This window comes from Bos mutus, chromosome 27 (assembly GCF_027580195.1).
Source record: "Bos mutus isolate GX-2022 chromosome 27, NWIPB_WYAK_1.1, whole genome shotgun sequence".
NCBI classification, from domain to species: domain Eukaryota; kingdom Metazoa; phylum Chordata; class Mammalia; order Artiodactyla; family Bovidae; genus Bos; species Bos mutus.
Window position 1 is genome coordinate 36,835,128 of NC_091643.1, and position 15,795 is coordinate 36,850,922.

The 15,795-nt window shown below is 43.3% G+C and overlaps 1 protein-coding gene across 1 annotated transcript; it reads left to right on the plus strand.

Annotated features, from left to right (window-relative positions):
* Positions 1-3,345: 3,345 nt before the first annotated feature.
* On the plus strand, positions 3,346-15,584 carry AGA (aspartylglucosaminidase). The gene is made up of 9 exons (XM_014477225.2): positions 3,346-3,554; positions 6,945-7,098; positions 7,987-8,099; positions 9,014-9,126; positions 10,651-10,765; positions 11,397-11,472; positions 12,282-12,389; positions 13,102-13,235; positions 14,576-15,584. Exons 1-9 carry the CDS (start codon positions 3,428-3,430, stop codon positions 14,674-14,676), a joined length of 1,041 nt encoding a protein of 346 aa, XP_014332711.2. The 5' UTR covers positions 3,346-3,427; the 3' UTR covers positions 14,677-15,584.
* The last annotated feature ends 211 nt before the right edge of the window (positions 15,585-15,795 follow it).

Here is a 15,795-nt window from a genome sequence, read left to right on the forward strand (position 1 = left end):
CTCCAGAGGTCATGGGTGAGTCACCCTGGAACCTAGTCTGAGCTTTCAGACTTCAACTGAGCATTCCTTTGTCTGTGCTGGGTCCTGAAACTGGCTGGAGTCCACCTGGATCTGGCACAGAAGCCAGCCTTGGTCTGGAGTGGATGGGGACTGCCGTGAGCTGGACCGGGCTCTGCCTGGCACCACAGGTGAATCAAGTTTTGTTATCAGGCTGAACAGGCAGGCTCAACTCACAAAGATAACCTGAACTACAGAGGCCATGGTGGAGGGCTTTTCACCTCCACTCAGGAAGTGCCCTAGAGAAGAGGGGTCTCAGACAAGCACTCACCAGAAAGGATAGAGGGAACGTTATCTTTCCTTCTCTACAGTCTCTGGGGACCTGGATGAGACCCGCTGGGACACCCCACCTGCTCCAGGGCCTGCAGCCGGGATCCTGGGGAAACTGGCAAAGCCGGCAAAGGGTGGGGGTTTTGACCAAAGTCAGCTCTCCCAGCTGGAGAAGGCAATGGCAACCCATTCCAGTACTCTTGCCTGGAAAATCCCATGGGCAGAGGAGCCTGGAAGGCTGCAGTCCATGGGGTCGCTAAGAGTCGGACACGACTGAGCGACTTTCATGCATTGGAGAAAGAAATGGCAACCCACTCCAGTGTTCTTGCCTGGAGAATCCCAGGGACGGGGGAGCCTGGTGGGCTGCCATCTATGGGGTCGCACAGAGTCGGACACGACTGAAGCGACTTAGCAGCAGCAGCAGCTCTCCCAGATCTCTACTGTGGAGCTTGGCCAAGAGGAATGAACAGTTTCCAAAACCCACTTGTGAGAATTAGATCTTTGGGTTGTGACTCGTGACTTAGATTTCTAGATGCTCCCTGATGGTGACTCTCTGTCCCAGGGACAGCTATGCCTGCTGGTTTGTCTCATTTGTGAACTGAGAACTTGGCTTGACAGTTCTCACGTTGGGAGTCTGCAAACATAGCCTGGAAGACATGTGGGTTGCAACCCACTGAGACTGCCAGATCTTGGGAGAACTCTAAGTCTTTGCTTTGTCTGTCTTGCAGGTGATGCCAGATCTTGGGGGAGTGGGATCTTTTGTACCCTCCTGGGGAAATGCCCCTTGCATCCAGTGAAAATGGCTCAGTCATGTCTGACTCTTTGCAAGCCCATGGACTATACAGTCTACGGAATTCTCCAGGCCGGAATACTGGAGTGGGTAGCCTTTCCCTTCTCCAGAATATCTTCTCAAACCAGGGATCGAACCCAGGTCTCCCGCATTGCAGGCAGATTCTTTACCAGCTGAGACACAAGGGAAGCCCTTGCATCCATGGAGTTAATACAACAGGAATATTTACTGTCCATTCCAGCTGAAACCTGACAAAGTATTTGAGAGGATTTTTCAAAACTTATATTAAAGTAGCTCTATTATCAGAAGTTGGCCAAATTGGAAGCTGATTTTAAAAGGCTGAGAGCAATGTGTGTTTTTAGCTTTTGTCCTCTAAACTAAAACTATGTACCCAGGAAGAGAGAAACACATTAGGAAGCCTTTGTGGAAGGATATGCTAAAACATTCCAAAGACACAGAACTCTAAATGTGAAACAATGAAATCTTCTGATTTTTACCTTAGTGGAAGATCTTCTCCCTGGCATAAAGAAACAAATTGAGGATAAGTGGTTGGATGGTTGGGTCAGTCTCTTAAAATTCAGGTTGCAGTCCAATTATTTGAGGAATTAAAAATATTTTATTTGTATTACAGATAGAGTCTTTACAAGAACGGAAATGCAACTCTAGAAACAATTCACAGCACACTCATTCCTTTGCTTTTTTTCCTTTTTCTTTTTTTAACCAATCCCCAAACCTCCCCAATTCATCTCAAAATGTTTTCAGATTTCGTAAATTATTTGGACTTACAAACAGGAGTCCTTCTCGTGGAACTTGCCCTCGTTCACTGTCTTTTGAGATGTAACTGTTCTACTTGGTCTTCTCTAGAAACCAAGGTAATTCTTATCAGGAGAGAGAGACAGAGAGAGAAAAGGCTATTTTGCAATCCAGGCCTATGAAAAAATCTTGTCTCTTTCATAAATATTAGTAAAAAGCTATCTGAAGAGGTAACCTTAACTTGTTCCGTCTGCCAGAAACACAATGATCTTTTATAAGCTAGTGGGTTTTGCATTATCATACCTGCCTCATGCCTAACATTTTAAAACAAAAGCTATAAAAATGTTTGCATCCGTCTGTACGTTTATAGTATCTATGTGTGTTATAGTCGAATTATGATTTTTTAAGCTTCCCAGTAGTATTGGCACTATTAATTTGTAAAGAGCTCTATTTTAATTGGTTTCAAGGCAAACAGTATATAAAATATACTCACAGAAATACAGAAACCTGTTTTTCAAGTTCACGTGATCTAGGATAATCTTCATAAATAAAACCTAATTTGTCTACTTAATTAGAACAGGTCAATCTTTGAAGCTATTAGCATTAAACAGAGTATTTTTAATTCTACCTCGGTTTACAAAGTCAAAGCAGCTCCTTCCCTCAGTTGCAGAATTTGTCAGCAAGAAACATAACTTAAAATGATTAGCTGTTTAATGTTTCATAAAATTTCCAAAAGCAAATCTAATTGTTAAGAACAAGTAAATTAGATACATATAAATAAAAGGTTTTAAATGAACACTCAACGAGAATTATGTTTTATGGTATGTCTACTTAGAAATAGTTCCCAGAATCTTTAATGCGCTTCAGTTCATCTTTCAACAAGGTAAAGTCTCCATTCTGCTTGTATTCAAACATGTATTAAGCACTTAATGTTGCCAGGCACAAGTAAAACACACTCAGAAATGAATGGAGGTAGCTTCTCGCCCTAGAGGTACGACAAAGCACACCTCAGCGAGCTGTGTAGACAGTTGTTAAATTCCACTTCTCCAGTTTCTCCCATTTCTTTCAGCTCAGGGATTTATAACCAGAGGACGTCCTACAAAAACTGCAGCGGAGAGACGACTGCAGGTAGAGTGGGAGAAGTCTAATATAAACCTGGTTTATAGGCGAGCACGGCTCACCTAACACTCAATAACCATCCCCGTATCTGCGTCAAGGAACCGCACGGAGCACACTGTAAATTTCACAAATTGACCAACTTCGACTAACGAAATCAAATTTAAAAGTTCCCAGGATCGCGTAAGCCAAAGCCGAACAATTTCGTACTAACTTTTGGTTGAATAGTTTACAAAAAGAAAAATAGACAACACCGTGGCGACCTGAAGACTTCAAGGGGCCGCAGAAACCGCGTCTCGCGAGAATTGAGGATCTGGGCCTCGCCCCAAGGGACTGGGCGGGGCGGGGCGATGGGCGGGGCGCCGGGACCGCGAGTTCCGGGTTCACGGGTCGCGGGTCCGCGGCGGCTGTGACCTCCGGCGGCGGTCTGGGCGCGCAGCTATGGCGTGGAAGACGGGTCTTCTCCTGCCGTTGCTGCTGTTGCTGCTCGGCCCAGCCCCGGCGCGCAGCTTCGGCCAGCTGCCCTTGGTCCTCAACACTTGGCCTTTCAGGAATGCAACCGTGGCAGGTGCGGGGCCGAGCCGGGGGCTGCGCTGCGCGAGCTCGCGGGGCGGGCGGGCCGCCGCTGGGCCGGGGCCGGGGGCCGGAAGCCGGGAGCCGGCCTACCTTCCGCAACCGCCCCTCGGGGCTCTCCCGCACCCCCGCGCCGCAGCGTCTCCTGCGCCGCACCCTCCTCCCCGCCACAGCTGCATTTTAGGTCATCAGCGGCGGGGTGACTTCTATTCGGACTCCGGTCACTATTTTCCACCCTGACCTACGGCACTTACGGTCTCTGCTCAGACTTCCAGGGGCCCCTGCACCTTCTTTTGCTTTTTATTGTATTTTCTGGGCTTGTGTCTCTTGTAGGCCTCAGCACCTCTGCTTTCTAACCCCTGACCTATCTGCAGTAACTCTCTACTTAGGCTTGGCAAACGACCAAGTTCCCAAATAAAGCATCGTCTATTCACCTTTACTTTCTGAGCTACATGCTGACATGCCATATTTGTCACTAGAAATACGGGGTTCCAGTCTGGGTTATACATTATATTATCATCATCCTCAGTTCAGTTCAGTCGCTCAGTCGTGTCCGACTCTTTGCGACCCCATGAACCGCAGCACACCAGGCCTCCCTGTCCATCACCAACTCCTGGAGTTCACCCAAACCCATGTCCATCGAGTTGGTGATGCCATCCAACCATCTCATCCTCTGTCGTCCGTTTCTCCTCCTGCCTTCAATCTTTCCCAGCATCAGGGTCTTTTCAAAGGAGTCAGCTCTTCGCATCAGGTGGCCAAAGTATTGGAGTTTCAGCTTCAGCATCAGTCCTTCCAATGAACACCCAAGACTGGTCTCCTTTAGGATGGACTGGTTGGATCTCCTTGCAGTCCAAGGGACTCTCAAGAGTCTTCTCCAACAGCACAGTTCAAAACCATCAAGTCTTCGGCACTCAGCTTTCTTCACAGTCCAACACTCATATCCATACATGACCACTGGAGAAACTATAGCCTTGACTAGATGAACCTTTGTTGGCAAAGTAATGTCTCTGCTTTTGAATATGCTGTCTAGGTTGGTCATAACTATTCTTCCAAGGAGTAAGCATCTTTTAATTTCATGGCTGCAATCACCATCTGCAGTGATTTTGGAGCCCAGAAGAATAAAGTCTCTCACTGTTTCTAGTGTTTCCCCATCTATTTGCCATGAAGTGATGGTACTTTGGCTACCTTATGTGAAGAGTTGACTCATTGGAAAAGACTCTGATGCTGGGAGGGATTGGGGGCAGGAGGAGAAGGGGACGACAGAGGATGAGATGGCTGGATGGCATCACTGACTTGACGAAGGTGAGTCTGAGTGAACTCCGGGAGTTGGTGACGAACAGGGAGGCCTGGCGTGCTGCGATTCATGGGGTCGCAAAGAGTCAGACACAACTGAGTGAACTGAACTGTACTGATGGGACCAGATGCCATGATCTTCGTTTTCTGAATGTTGAGCTTTAAGCCAACTTTTTCACTCTCAACTTTCATCAAGAGGCTCTTTAGTTCCTCTTCACTTTCTGCCATAAGGGTGGTGTCATCTGCACATCTGAGGTTATTGATATTTCTCCCGGCAATCTTGATTCCAGCTTGTGTTTCTTCCAGTCCAGCGTTTCTCTTGATGTACTCTGCATATAAGTTAAATAAGCAGGGTGACAGTATACAGCCTTGACGTATTCCTTTTCCTATTTGGAATCAGTCTGTTGTTCCATGTCCAGTTCTAACTGTTGCTTCCTGACCTGCATACAGGTTTCTCAAGAGGCAGGTCAGGTGGTCTGGTATTCCCATCTCTTTCAGAATTTTCCACAGTTTATTGTGATCCACACAGTCAAAGTCTTTGGCACAGTCAATAAAGCAGAAATAGATGTTTTTCTGGAACTCTCTTGCTTTTCGATGATCCAGCGGATGTTGGCAATTTGATCTCCAGTTCCTCTGCCTTTTCTAAAACCAGCTTGAACATCTGGAAGTTCACGGTTCACGTATTGCGGAAGCCTGGCTTGGAGAATTTTGAGCATTACTTTACTAGCGTGTAAGATGAGTGCAATTGCTTCAGTACTTCTCAAAAGATACATGTGCCTGGGCCCCACTCCTGAGGTGTTCATTCCACTGCTTGAACCAAAACTTTTTTTTTCCAAGCTGCTTAAGTCATGTTGATTTGCAGCCAGCTGGGACTGAGACTGACTAAACTAAGATATCACCTCCTCTAGGAAGCTTTCCCTCATTTAGCACCCTCAGACCCAGTCTGAGTCAGGTGCCTGTCTTATGTGCTTTGGTAACATCCTGTACATATCATGGTTCTGTCATTTTCTTACTGTGTTCCAGTCATTTCAACTCGTACTGCCCCAGGAGTTTCTTCTACTCCTCCTCTCCCCCATTTGAGGCTACTAATAGAATTTTCTGGTGCTGAACTGGCTTTAGCATTTGATGGCCTTAAGTTTGTATGTTACAGGCAGTGCGTATGATTCAGAGAATGCGTAAACAGGTTGCAAGAAATTGCCAGCGACAAGGAGACAGAAAAGTTCAGGGCCCCAGGCAGGAGAGAGTTCTTTATGTTGCCTGAATTCAAGGGGGAAACTTCTCTAAATGTACTTTGAAGCCTGTTCTTTCAGTAGTAATACTTAAATTATTTACAAATAGTAGCACCAACCCGTCAAGGAATTCTATTTTTATTAATAAAGAAATTGACTACTGCAGACCTTTTTTCTTCCTCCCCTTTTCCATGTGTGGGGCTCTGGAGAACATAGTTTAGTGTTAAAAGCATGGCCACTGGAGCCAAAATAAGTATTTAGTATGGTATTTCTCTCCTTCCGTTTTAAAACTTACAACTGAAGCTACTAAAAGGCAAATTGAAAATTAATGATATAGCATCATAAGATTTTTTCTACATAATCATTTAAATATATCTAATACTTTAAATAAAAATATACCTACTGAAGTAGCCTCTATCACAGCAAGTGTCCATAACAGTACCATAACAGCAGATAATTCCAATGTGTGCTCAGGTGGATTAATTCAGTTACTGTGTGATTAGTATCTCCATTTTAAATAGCAAGAAACAGATCTGGAGAGGTTGTTATTAGCTCAGGGTCACACGGCCCAGAATTACAGAAGTATTCTTTCTTCACACACGTAGTAGAAATGGGTACTTTTTCACTTTGCGTCAACAGCTGAAGCCTTTGGATTCTTCATGGTAAGTAGCTGTCTTATATAATTCTGTCTGTATCATTCTGACTTCTTTGCAGCACTTGATAAATGAAAATTTCAACTTAACTGGAGTAAATGTGCAAACAGTTTTTAAAATAGGCGTTTCCGTGCCATGTTTGGTCTGTTGCCTTTGGCACGGAAAAGGAAATCACTATCTACACAAGCACTATTGGGATTTGATTCCCAGCGTGGAAGACGTTGGCGGCCGGAGGTTCGGCCCTGGACGCAGTTGAGAGTGGCTGCGCGACCTGCGAGCAGCAGCAGTGTGACGGCAGCGTGGGCTTCGGAGGCAGCCCGGACGAGTCGGGGGAGACCACGCTGGACGCCATGATCATGGACGGGTAGGGGCGCCCTGCGCGCAGAGCCGTGTTTCTCTCCGCGGCTTTGCTGCAGGTTGAGCTACATTTGCAGTTAGTCTTATACCCAGAGCAAGATGCACAAATATATACGGTGTTTATTCTTTTTTTAATTTTTTTATTGGAGTGTAGTTGATGTGCAGTGTAGTGTTAGTAGATGTGCCACAAAGCGAATCAGCTACACATATTCCTCTGTATTCTTTCCCCATTTAGGCCATTGCTGACTATCCAGTAGAGTTCCCTGTGCTATACAGTAGGTCCTTGCTCTTTATTTTATATGTAGTAGTGTATATTTGTCAGTCTCAATCTCCCAATTTATCCCTCCCCCCCACAATGTATAAGTTTTGATATATTTTGATATAACCTGTACTCAGTATCTTGTAATAACCTATAATGGAAAAGAAGCCAAATCACTTTGCTGTACACTTGAAACTAACACAACATTGTAAATTAACTACACCTTAATTTAAAAATTTTTTGAAAGGAAAAGTCGTTATCATAATAGAAATATCACATGGAGGTAGGTAGGTCTCCTTAGAATAGAGAGAACCTTAAAGTACAAAAATGTGTACCTGGGAAACCAGCCACGAACCCTGTGGTTTCCCTGACCTGAAGCCTTAAAGGCCCTTTCAAAAGCCAGAGCGGTGGGCAACTGAGAAGGCCAGTGCTTTGGGAGTATATGGCTAATTGATTTTCTGGGTTTTTTCCCCTTAAATGTCTGAATGTGGGAATTTGTATGAACTTTGTGAATGTGTTGTCGCTTCTATGGTAAGACGGTGGAGTTTAATCCTACAAAACACGATAGGTTGAAGTAAAAAACTTGTGAACATATAGAAATACCTGAATGAATCTTACCGCGCTTGTTTCTGGCAGCACTACCATGAACGTGGGAGCAGTCGGAGACCTTAGACGAATTAAAAACGCCATTGGCGTGGCGCGCAAAGTCCTGGAACACACGACACACACGCTGTTGGCAGGAGAGGCAGGTGTGTTTCAACTGTGCTCCGTTATGGTGTCTTTGGGCTCTAGTCTTCACTCTGAAGAAAGGGCTCAGTATAAAATAGTGCATAAAAGCAGACCTAAGTTCAGCGTCCAGCTGTTTCACATAACATGTTTAACTTCGGGTAAGTTCCTTAACTTCTAAATCATACTTTCTTTATCTTTAATGGAGGGTATTTTAGGAATCAGTTTATTATCAGTAAATGAGTAATTACTGGAGGGGAACAAGGATTCAGCATCATTTCCTGTCTTGTGTTACAGTTTTATGGGTATGAGACCTGAGAGACATACGATGACAGAGGGTGGGAACAGAAGGAGTTTTGCTACCACAGTGCTACATCCTTGAACACCTTCCTAGGTATATACTAAAAATCATACCGCCATCTATAGTCAAAAATCACATTTGCTACATCGTTTAACGATGTAGTGAACAACTCCAGGAGGCATCCTTCAGTTTTGTTGGTATTCAAAATGGAAAGCTACCCGACAAAGCCAGGAGCCGTTACTCTTTCGTGGGATCAGCGGTGCCTTTGTTGGGTGTCTCAGCATTTCTTTACATGCCAGGCACTGCACCCCAGTTAGAGCCACAGAGTCACTGTGGTTGCAGGGTGTCCCTTTCCTTTTGTAAAGCAGAAGGAGCAAGATCTGGAGGGAAAGGAGAACTGTCCTCACACACATCACCAGGGTGTCAGTAGATGAGCGTCAGGAAGGTGGTAGAGAAGTGGAGACCTGGAAACCAATGCCCGCAGCACTCCTTGAGTCTGAATACTCCCTGGACCGTCTGTGTTTCCCCCTCCTTGTGCTCCATGAAGGAGACAGCTGACCCACAGCACTTCCTGTGCATACATTTTATTTAAAAGAAGACACTTAACTCATGTACATTTTTGTTCCCAATCTCCAGCCACTAAGTTTGCCGAAAGCATGGGCTTTATCAATGAGGATTTATCCACCAACGTTTCTCAGGCTCTTCATTCAGACTGGCGTGCTCGAAATTGCCAACCAAATTACTGGAAAGTATGTATGCGTGATTTTTTTTTTTTTTAAACTTTACATAATTGTATTAGTTTTGCCAAATATCAAAATGAATCCGCCACAGGTATACATGTGTTATTTGAAAATATTGAGTGACAGTCCTTCCACTTTCGGTCATCTACCTGTTGCCTGCAGCGTGAGTTAACACCCCTGGTTGCTCGTTGGAACCAGCGATTGAACCGGCTCTGGGCACAGGTGGTCTTGAAAGCTCCCTAGCTGCATCCGATCCACATCCCTGTTGGGGAGCTCCTGGCCCCTGGCAGTGGCTTCGGACTTAAAAGGTTTCTGCTGTGGGGTAAGGGGCTGCCTCACTGCAACTGCTCTCTGTTCCTTTGTAGCAAAAGTTTCCATGTGTTAAAAACCCAAAGTGTGGAAACCATTAATCTAAAGTATTTCTTAACAGTTTATCTATGTGCAGTGTACTCTATATTTTACCCTTATTCACCTTGAAGATTTATACTATTAGGTGTCTGTTACTAGAAAGATAATTTGTCTGTAAATCAATGGGAAAGCAAAAAAGTGTTAATCCTCAGTCGTGTCCGACTGCTAGTGACCCCACGGCGATATTGTAGCCCGCCGGGCTCCTCGTCCATGCAGTTCTCCAGGCAGAATTACTGGAGTGGGTAGCCATTCCCTTCTGTACGGGATCTTCCCGACCTAGTGATTGAACCTGGGTCTCCTGCTTTGCAGGTGGATTCTTTACGGTCTGAGCCACCAGGACTTTAGCCTAAATCGGTTTTTCTTTCCCAGCAGAATCCTTTAGAGTACCTTGATCTCTCGTCCATTTCTTCACCAAATTCTAATTACCTTTGAGTAACCAGGGAGTCTCTTGAAAGAGACCGCTGCTTGACACCAGGTCATGGGAGGCACCATGTGCACAAACGGATAAGACACGAGTTGTAGGCGTCTTGCTTTAATACTAATCCAGGTCCACAAGCTGAATTTATGAATTTGGATTATTTTCTTGAGCCTCTAAGATTCATAAAAGAATCTGAGAGTACAACTTAGAATATGCTCACATGAACCTAGCTTTGAAAATTGGAAGGTTTTAAAATAGATTTTGCTTTAAATCTCAGCATAAGTCTTCTTGGCCAGGGAACAGATTCTAAAATTGAAAAAATCAGGTTGTATATCTGATTTCTTTAAGGAATCCAAAAAAAAAGAAAATCTAATCTTAAAAATCATGTCTAACCTAAAAACGAGTATCTTTATATTTGCCATTGTGCTGAGACATTTTGGCATATACAGAGAAAAAGTGGGGATCTCTTCCAGATATTATAGCTGTCTAGTCCATATTGGGTAATTCTGAGATGTGACTACATATTTAGCAAAATTATATCCATCTGTTCACATAAGACTTAGGTAAACTTTGGCTTTTAATTCTTACCTTTCAGTTACCAGATGTCCTTTTGGTTTCTTGCTGATGTTTAGTGATTGTACATAACCACTTGCTGATTTCTAAAATCACCCCTTCTGAAAAAATTAAAACTTAAATATTATTTACAGAATGTTATACCAGATTCTTCAAAATACTGTGGACCCTACAAACCACCTACTGTCTTAAAACGAGATGGTATCACCTACGAAGATACAGCACAGAGTTACGGTCATGATACTATTGGTAATTTGTCTTCTCTACAGTTTTTATGGTTATAGTCAGCCATTTTTAATTTCTTCCTTGTAGTTTTAAATTTCTTTATTCTTATTCATGAACCAGAAGGTGATTTTGATTAACTGCCAATTAAGGGAAAAAAAACATACGTATACACATATGCATACACACACATTCTTTTCATTCTTTTTATATGTATACATTTTGGTCAGTTACCTTATACAAAAATCTGATGATCATTCACTTGATTTTTAAATCTTTGTTTGATATTTAGTTCTTTAATTATTTTATGTTTGCCACATTCAAATGATCTCTCCAGTCATTACCGGTAATGTTGAAAGTTTCCATTAGAGTCCAGCAGTGATTCTCTTTGGCATAATCGTTGAAGAGGCACTGAAAAGTGAGCAGTCTGAAGTGAGGAAATGGGATGCCTACAAAATGATGCCATGAAACCAGGTCATTAAAACACACAGATTATATACCACTGGTGTAATTTCGGAATCCCCAAGATTCCTATTGTCTTCTACCTGAAATTAATGGAAGAGGATGTTTATATTGCCAATTGCTCAATTATTTGGTTTTATTTGAGGTACACTGTAGAGTTGATACCTACAATGATATATTCTTTTTAAATTTCTAGGCATGGTCGTCATCCATAAGACAGGAAATATTGCTGCTGGTACATCTACAAATGGTATAAAATTCAAAATACCTGGGTTAGTGTTTCTAAAAGAACAGATCTCGAAAATATGTACTGATTGTCAGCCAATATGTCCTAGGTGCCTTGGGGGATGAAGAGCCTTAAGAGCACAGCCCTGCCCTCATAGCTGAGTTCACTGTGAAAGAAGATACATGAGTAGCTGCTAAGTGCAAAGGAGAAGGGGTCTCAGCCAGGGCTGCAGAATTCAGGGGTGATCAGATTAGGCCGGGATAGTCAGGGAGACCAGAGAGAGAGGCCAGGCACTAACCCTGAGCCTGAGCCAGGGAACAGCAACGTCCAAGCCACGTCCGGGCCGACCCGAAGCAGTGCACGCCTGGGTTCAGGGCTCAGGATGGCCAGAGCAGAACTGCACATCTATCAAGGGCAGGGAAGGAAGACCAGAGCCGGACTTGAGGCGGTCTTTAAGGATTCCTGGACTTTTATTTCAAAGTAGCAGAAAAGCATGGAAGGTTTATTATTAACACAAGGACAAGCTTGCTGAAATGCTGGCATGTGAGCTGGAAAGCAGGAACAGATTGTAGATGAGGAAAAGTGGTTGGGACCTGTTGAGACGATCCAGCGTGAGACAATGCAGGGTGGTGGTGGTGGCTGTGAACCCGTGTGGTCCCCCTGCGTGAGACGGGCTGCTGTCTGATCGCCGTGTAAGGAGTGCAGGGTTGTGAAAACCCAAGTGGAAAAACTAAGGAAAATCTTGCTTGTCTGTATTCTGATGAAGAATTTACTTGAAATGATAGTCAGTGACTAAGCAGAAACATCTAAGAGAGTTTTCTGCACCCTGAATGACCATGCTGTGCCCTCCCAAAGCCGAATAGGAGACTCACCAATCCCTGGGTCTGGGGCCTACGCTGACGACATGGTGGGAGCCGCGGCAGCCACGGGCGACGGGGACATCCTGATGCGCTTCGTCCCAAGGTGTGTCCCCCTCCTCCATCTGGGACTCCAGAGAGTCGGGTGGCAATGCCATGTGTCAGGATAGAACATAATCGTCTGTGCCACGTGACCTGAACCTGTGTGTGGCAGAACTTTTTAGAAACCCTGCCTACCAGCTCTTCACACTATCACTTTAACAGTCATAATCGTTCAGATGAAGCAGTCATAGTCCTCTGAAATGGAATAATACCGCTCACTGTGCTACACAGATGAGCATACTTAGGATCTATTTAAATAAAGTGTAAGGCCGCTAAGAAAACGTGAAAACTGACAACAGAAGTAGAAAATGGAGTCACTACATACCGTTAATGACCGAAAGATAACCCTTCCAGTTAGGTGTTCTCTTCATGCCTACTGTTTCTCCCCATTGACAGTAGCCTTGTTTCTTATTTAAAGAAACTATACTCTATACTTCCTGACTTTAGGCTGTTATTACTAAATAACAGTTATTCAGCCAAAGCCAAATACATTACTCCTTATCTGAAATGAAAAGGGTGAGCTGAAAAGACAGAAATGGTATCAAGACTACTTCCTTTTCTGTTGATATTGCCACAGAAGCTAGGGGCCTCTGTTCACCTATCTGCATTGTATTAAATTTGACAATTTTGTAAGTTTTACATGTGGAACCTCAAGTAACCAAACTTTGGAGTTTGTTTATTCTGTGATACTAAATTTTTGCCTCTGTTTAAATCAGCTATCAAGCTGTAGAATATATGAGAAGAGGAGAAAATCCAACCACAGCATGTGAAAAAGTGATCTCAAGAATCCAGAAGTATTTTCCCAAATTCTTTGGGGCTGTGATATGTGCTAACGTGACCGGAAGTTATGGTGGGTTTGATTTGAAATTCATATTTGTTTGGACCTGCAAATGTTGATGAGGACAGAGACTTTTAAATGTTGTGAGGAATTTTATTCCTCTGCAGCAGAAACTGGGGCTATACTGAGTAGATAGTTGTTCACTGCTAATGTGTCAAGACCCCCAAAGGGTTACAAATGCACCTGAACCCCTCCTTGGTTGACTGGCAGTGGTTAGGATCCAGTCTTTGGTTTTTAGCTTTGTAGCCTTGACATCTGTCCAAAGGAAAGTTTAGCTTCAGCTCAAGTGCATGCTGAGATGGGCTAATCTAGTCAAATGCCTTTATTTGTTAGAAGTAGGTAGGGATAAATGATCTTCCCTGCTTCTTTTCCATTCATTATTTAAAGGCCTCAGTCATTTAGATCTCAGGGTTCCCAGGTACAAAATGTATTGCCAATTAGTAAACTAAAGGCGTTGGCAGAATTATTTTTGCAGTGTATTTGAGGCATATCGTTTGCTTCATTTACTTTTCATGTGAACCTATCACAGTTTCAAAGCACTTCAAGATCAACCACGGCCGCTCCTCATTAGTGAGATTTCAGATGGGGAAGATACACGGCCTACTGATCAATACAACTTATTAGGTTAGACTGCTTATTATTGTGCTTTGATCTCTTACTTCCCACAGTTCGGTATTTGAAAACTTGGTGGAGGAATTCCTTACGCTTTTTTAAGTACTAAAATGCAAAAGTCAATATAAGTTATGGGGGAAAAGGCTTTATGTCTACAATAAGTCCGTTTCATCGATTCCCTCTTAGGAAATAAATCTTAGAAAGCTCAAAGTTGCATTTAACAGGATGTAAAAATGATAATTATATAATTGTAGATGAATTTAAAATTGACCAGCTCCTTATGCTGAAAGTAGTGGCATTAAAAGGATGCCCTCCAGGTGTCTGAGCCGGGAAAGAACTGTCTCTGTCTGACAGAGACCATCTTGACAAATTAGCCTCCCCACCCACGGGCATAGAAGAGTAGAAACGAACAGGGAGCCTGGGGAGGGGAGGATTATGGATGGATACAGGGAATGGCCCAGTGACTAGGAAATGTACCTGAAAATTTTCTTCTGCTACAAAAAGGGTAGGTATGAAAACTTTAAAATAATGGTAGCAATGACCGCATATGTATAGGAGCAAAACATCAGCCTTTATGATGAGGTCTCGTGGGCTGTCAGCTGATGTGTGCTACACGCACACTTTATGGCCTGCCTGGACAGCAGGTACGCAGTGGCCGCTGTCCGAAGCAGTGTCTGTACCGGTTGTAAATACATGCATTCTGCGTTTAACCAAATGGCTTTCTCTCTTCCTGGCCCCAGGTGCTGCTTGCAATAAACTTTCAACATTTACTCAGTTTCCGTTCATGGTTTACAATCCTCTAAAAAGTGCGCCAACTGAGGAAAAAGTAGACTGCATCTAATCCAGCTTTTCTGTCAGCATCTATATTTAAAGAAGAGACAGAAGCTGAAAAGGCTACTCACTGTCATTGAATAATGTGCCTCATGTATTCTAAACTCTGTAAAATAAGCACAACAATAAATTTTATGCTGAAACAGCATTTTCACTTTCTATATGTGAAAAAAAATTTTGTTTTTATTTAAGCTTTATATATCCCCTGAAAATGAATAGTATGTGTGTATTTTGTATATGTTTAATGTTAAGTGATCTCTGGATTTCTGCTCAGTGTTTCAAGAAATTTCTACTTTGGGGATTTATTTCCATAGTAATATAGTAAAGGCACAAAACGTAATCTGTATTTGGATACTTAAATAGGTAGAGTAGCCAAGATACTTAGACCCAAAGGAAGAGTAATGATGAGTCCCACCATGATATGCTCTAACTGAATTTCAGTACCTTTACAGTAGTAAGTCAATGACTTATCAATTTTAAATAATATGGTCTTCTAGCCTGAAGAGGAAAGAATGCTGTTAATATTAAAGGTGCATTGTGTTTTGCATGTATTAGAAAATGTGGGCATCTCATGAGCAGCCGTGTTGATTTTCTTGGACTTTTTCATCTAATGGAGCTCTCAACCTGTGAAGGTTTGTTAGCCACAAAAATCTCTAGACTTTTAGCTATAAGTATTTAGTATTGTTAATTTCTTCTGCAAGTTGATTTAGGGAACTTAATCTGTACTGTGGTTTTATGAATCTCCTGTCCAGAGGCTAGCAATGAGTCAGTGGCTCTTGTCCGCCTTGCTTTCCTGAGCACTCAGTCAGCCGTCTGTGGACAGCCATCCTGAACTGTACGTGCTCATTATCATCTCTGCCTTCATGACCTTGTACATCAGGAGTCATTAATAAAGCTGTATGTACAATATTGTCCCCACCTACGGGGTATCTGCTCTGTTTTTTTCCTACACTCGTCTTAATGTTTCATGGTCTTTGTAAGTTAGGGCTGGAAAGCTGTAGTTTTGAGAATGCTCTCAGGTCACCTGTGCTCAGACCTCACCCCGTATCATGCATGACTGGGGTGCCTCCTCACAGACACCCTCTCTGGCCTATCCAGTCGGTCTTCACAAAGAGGAACTTGAAAGCTG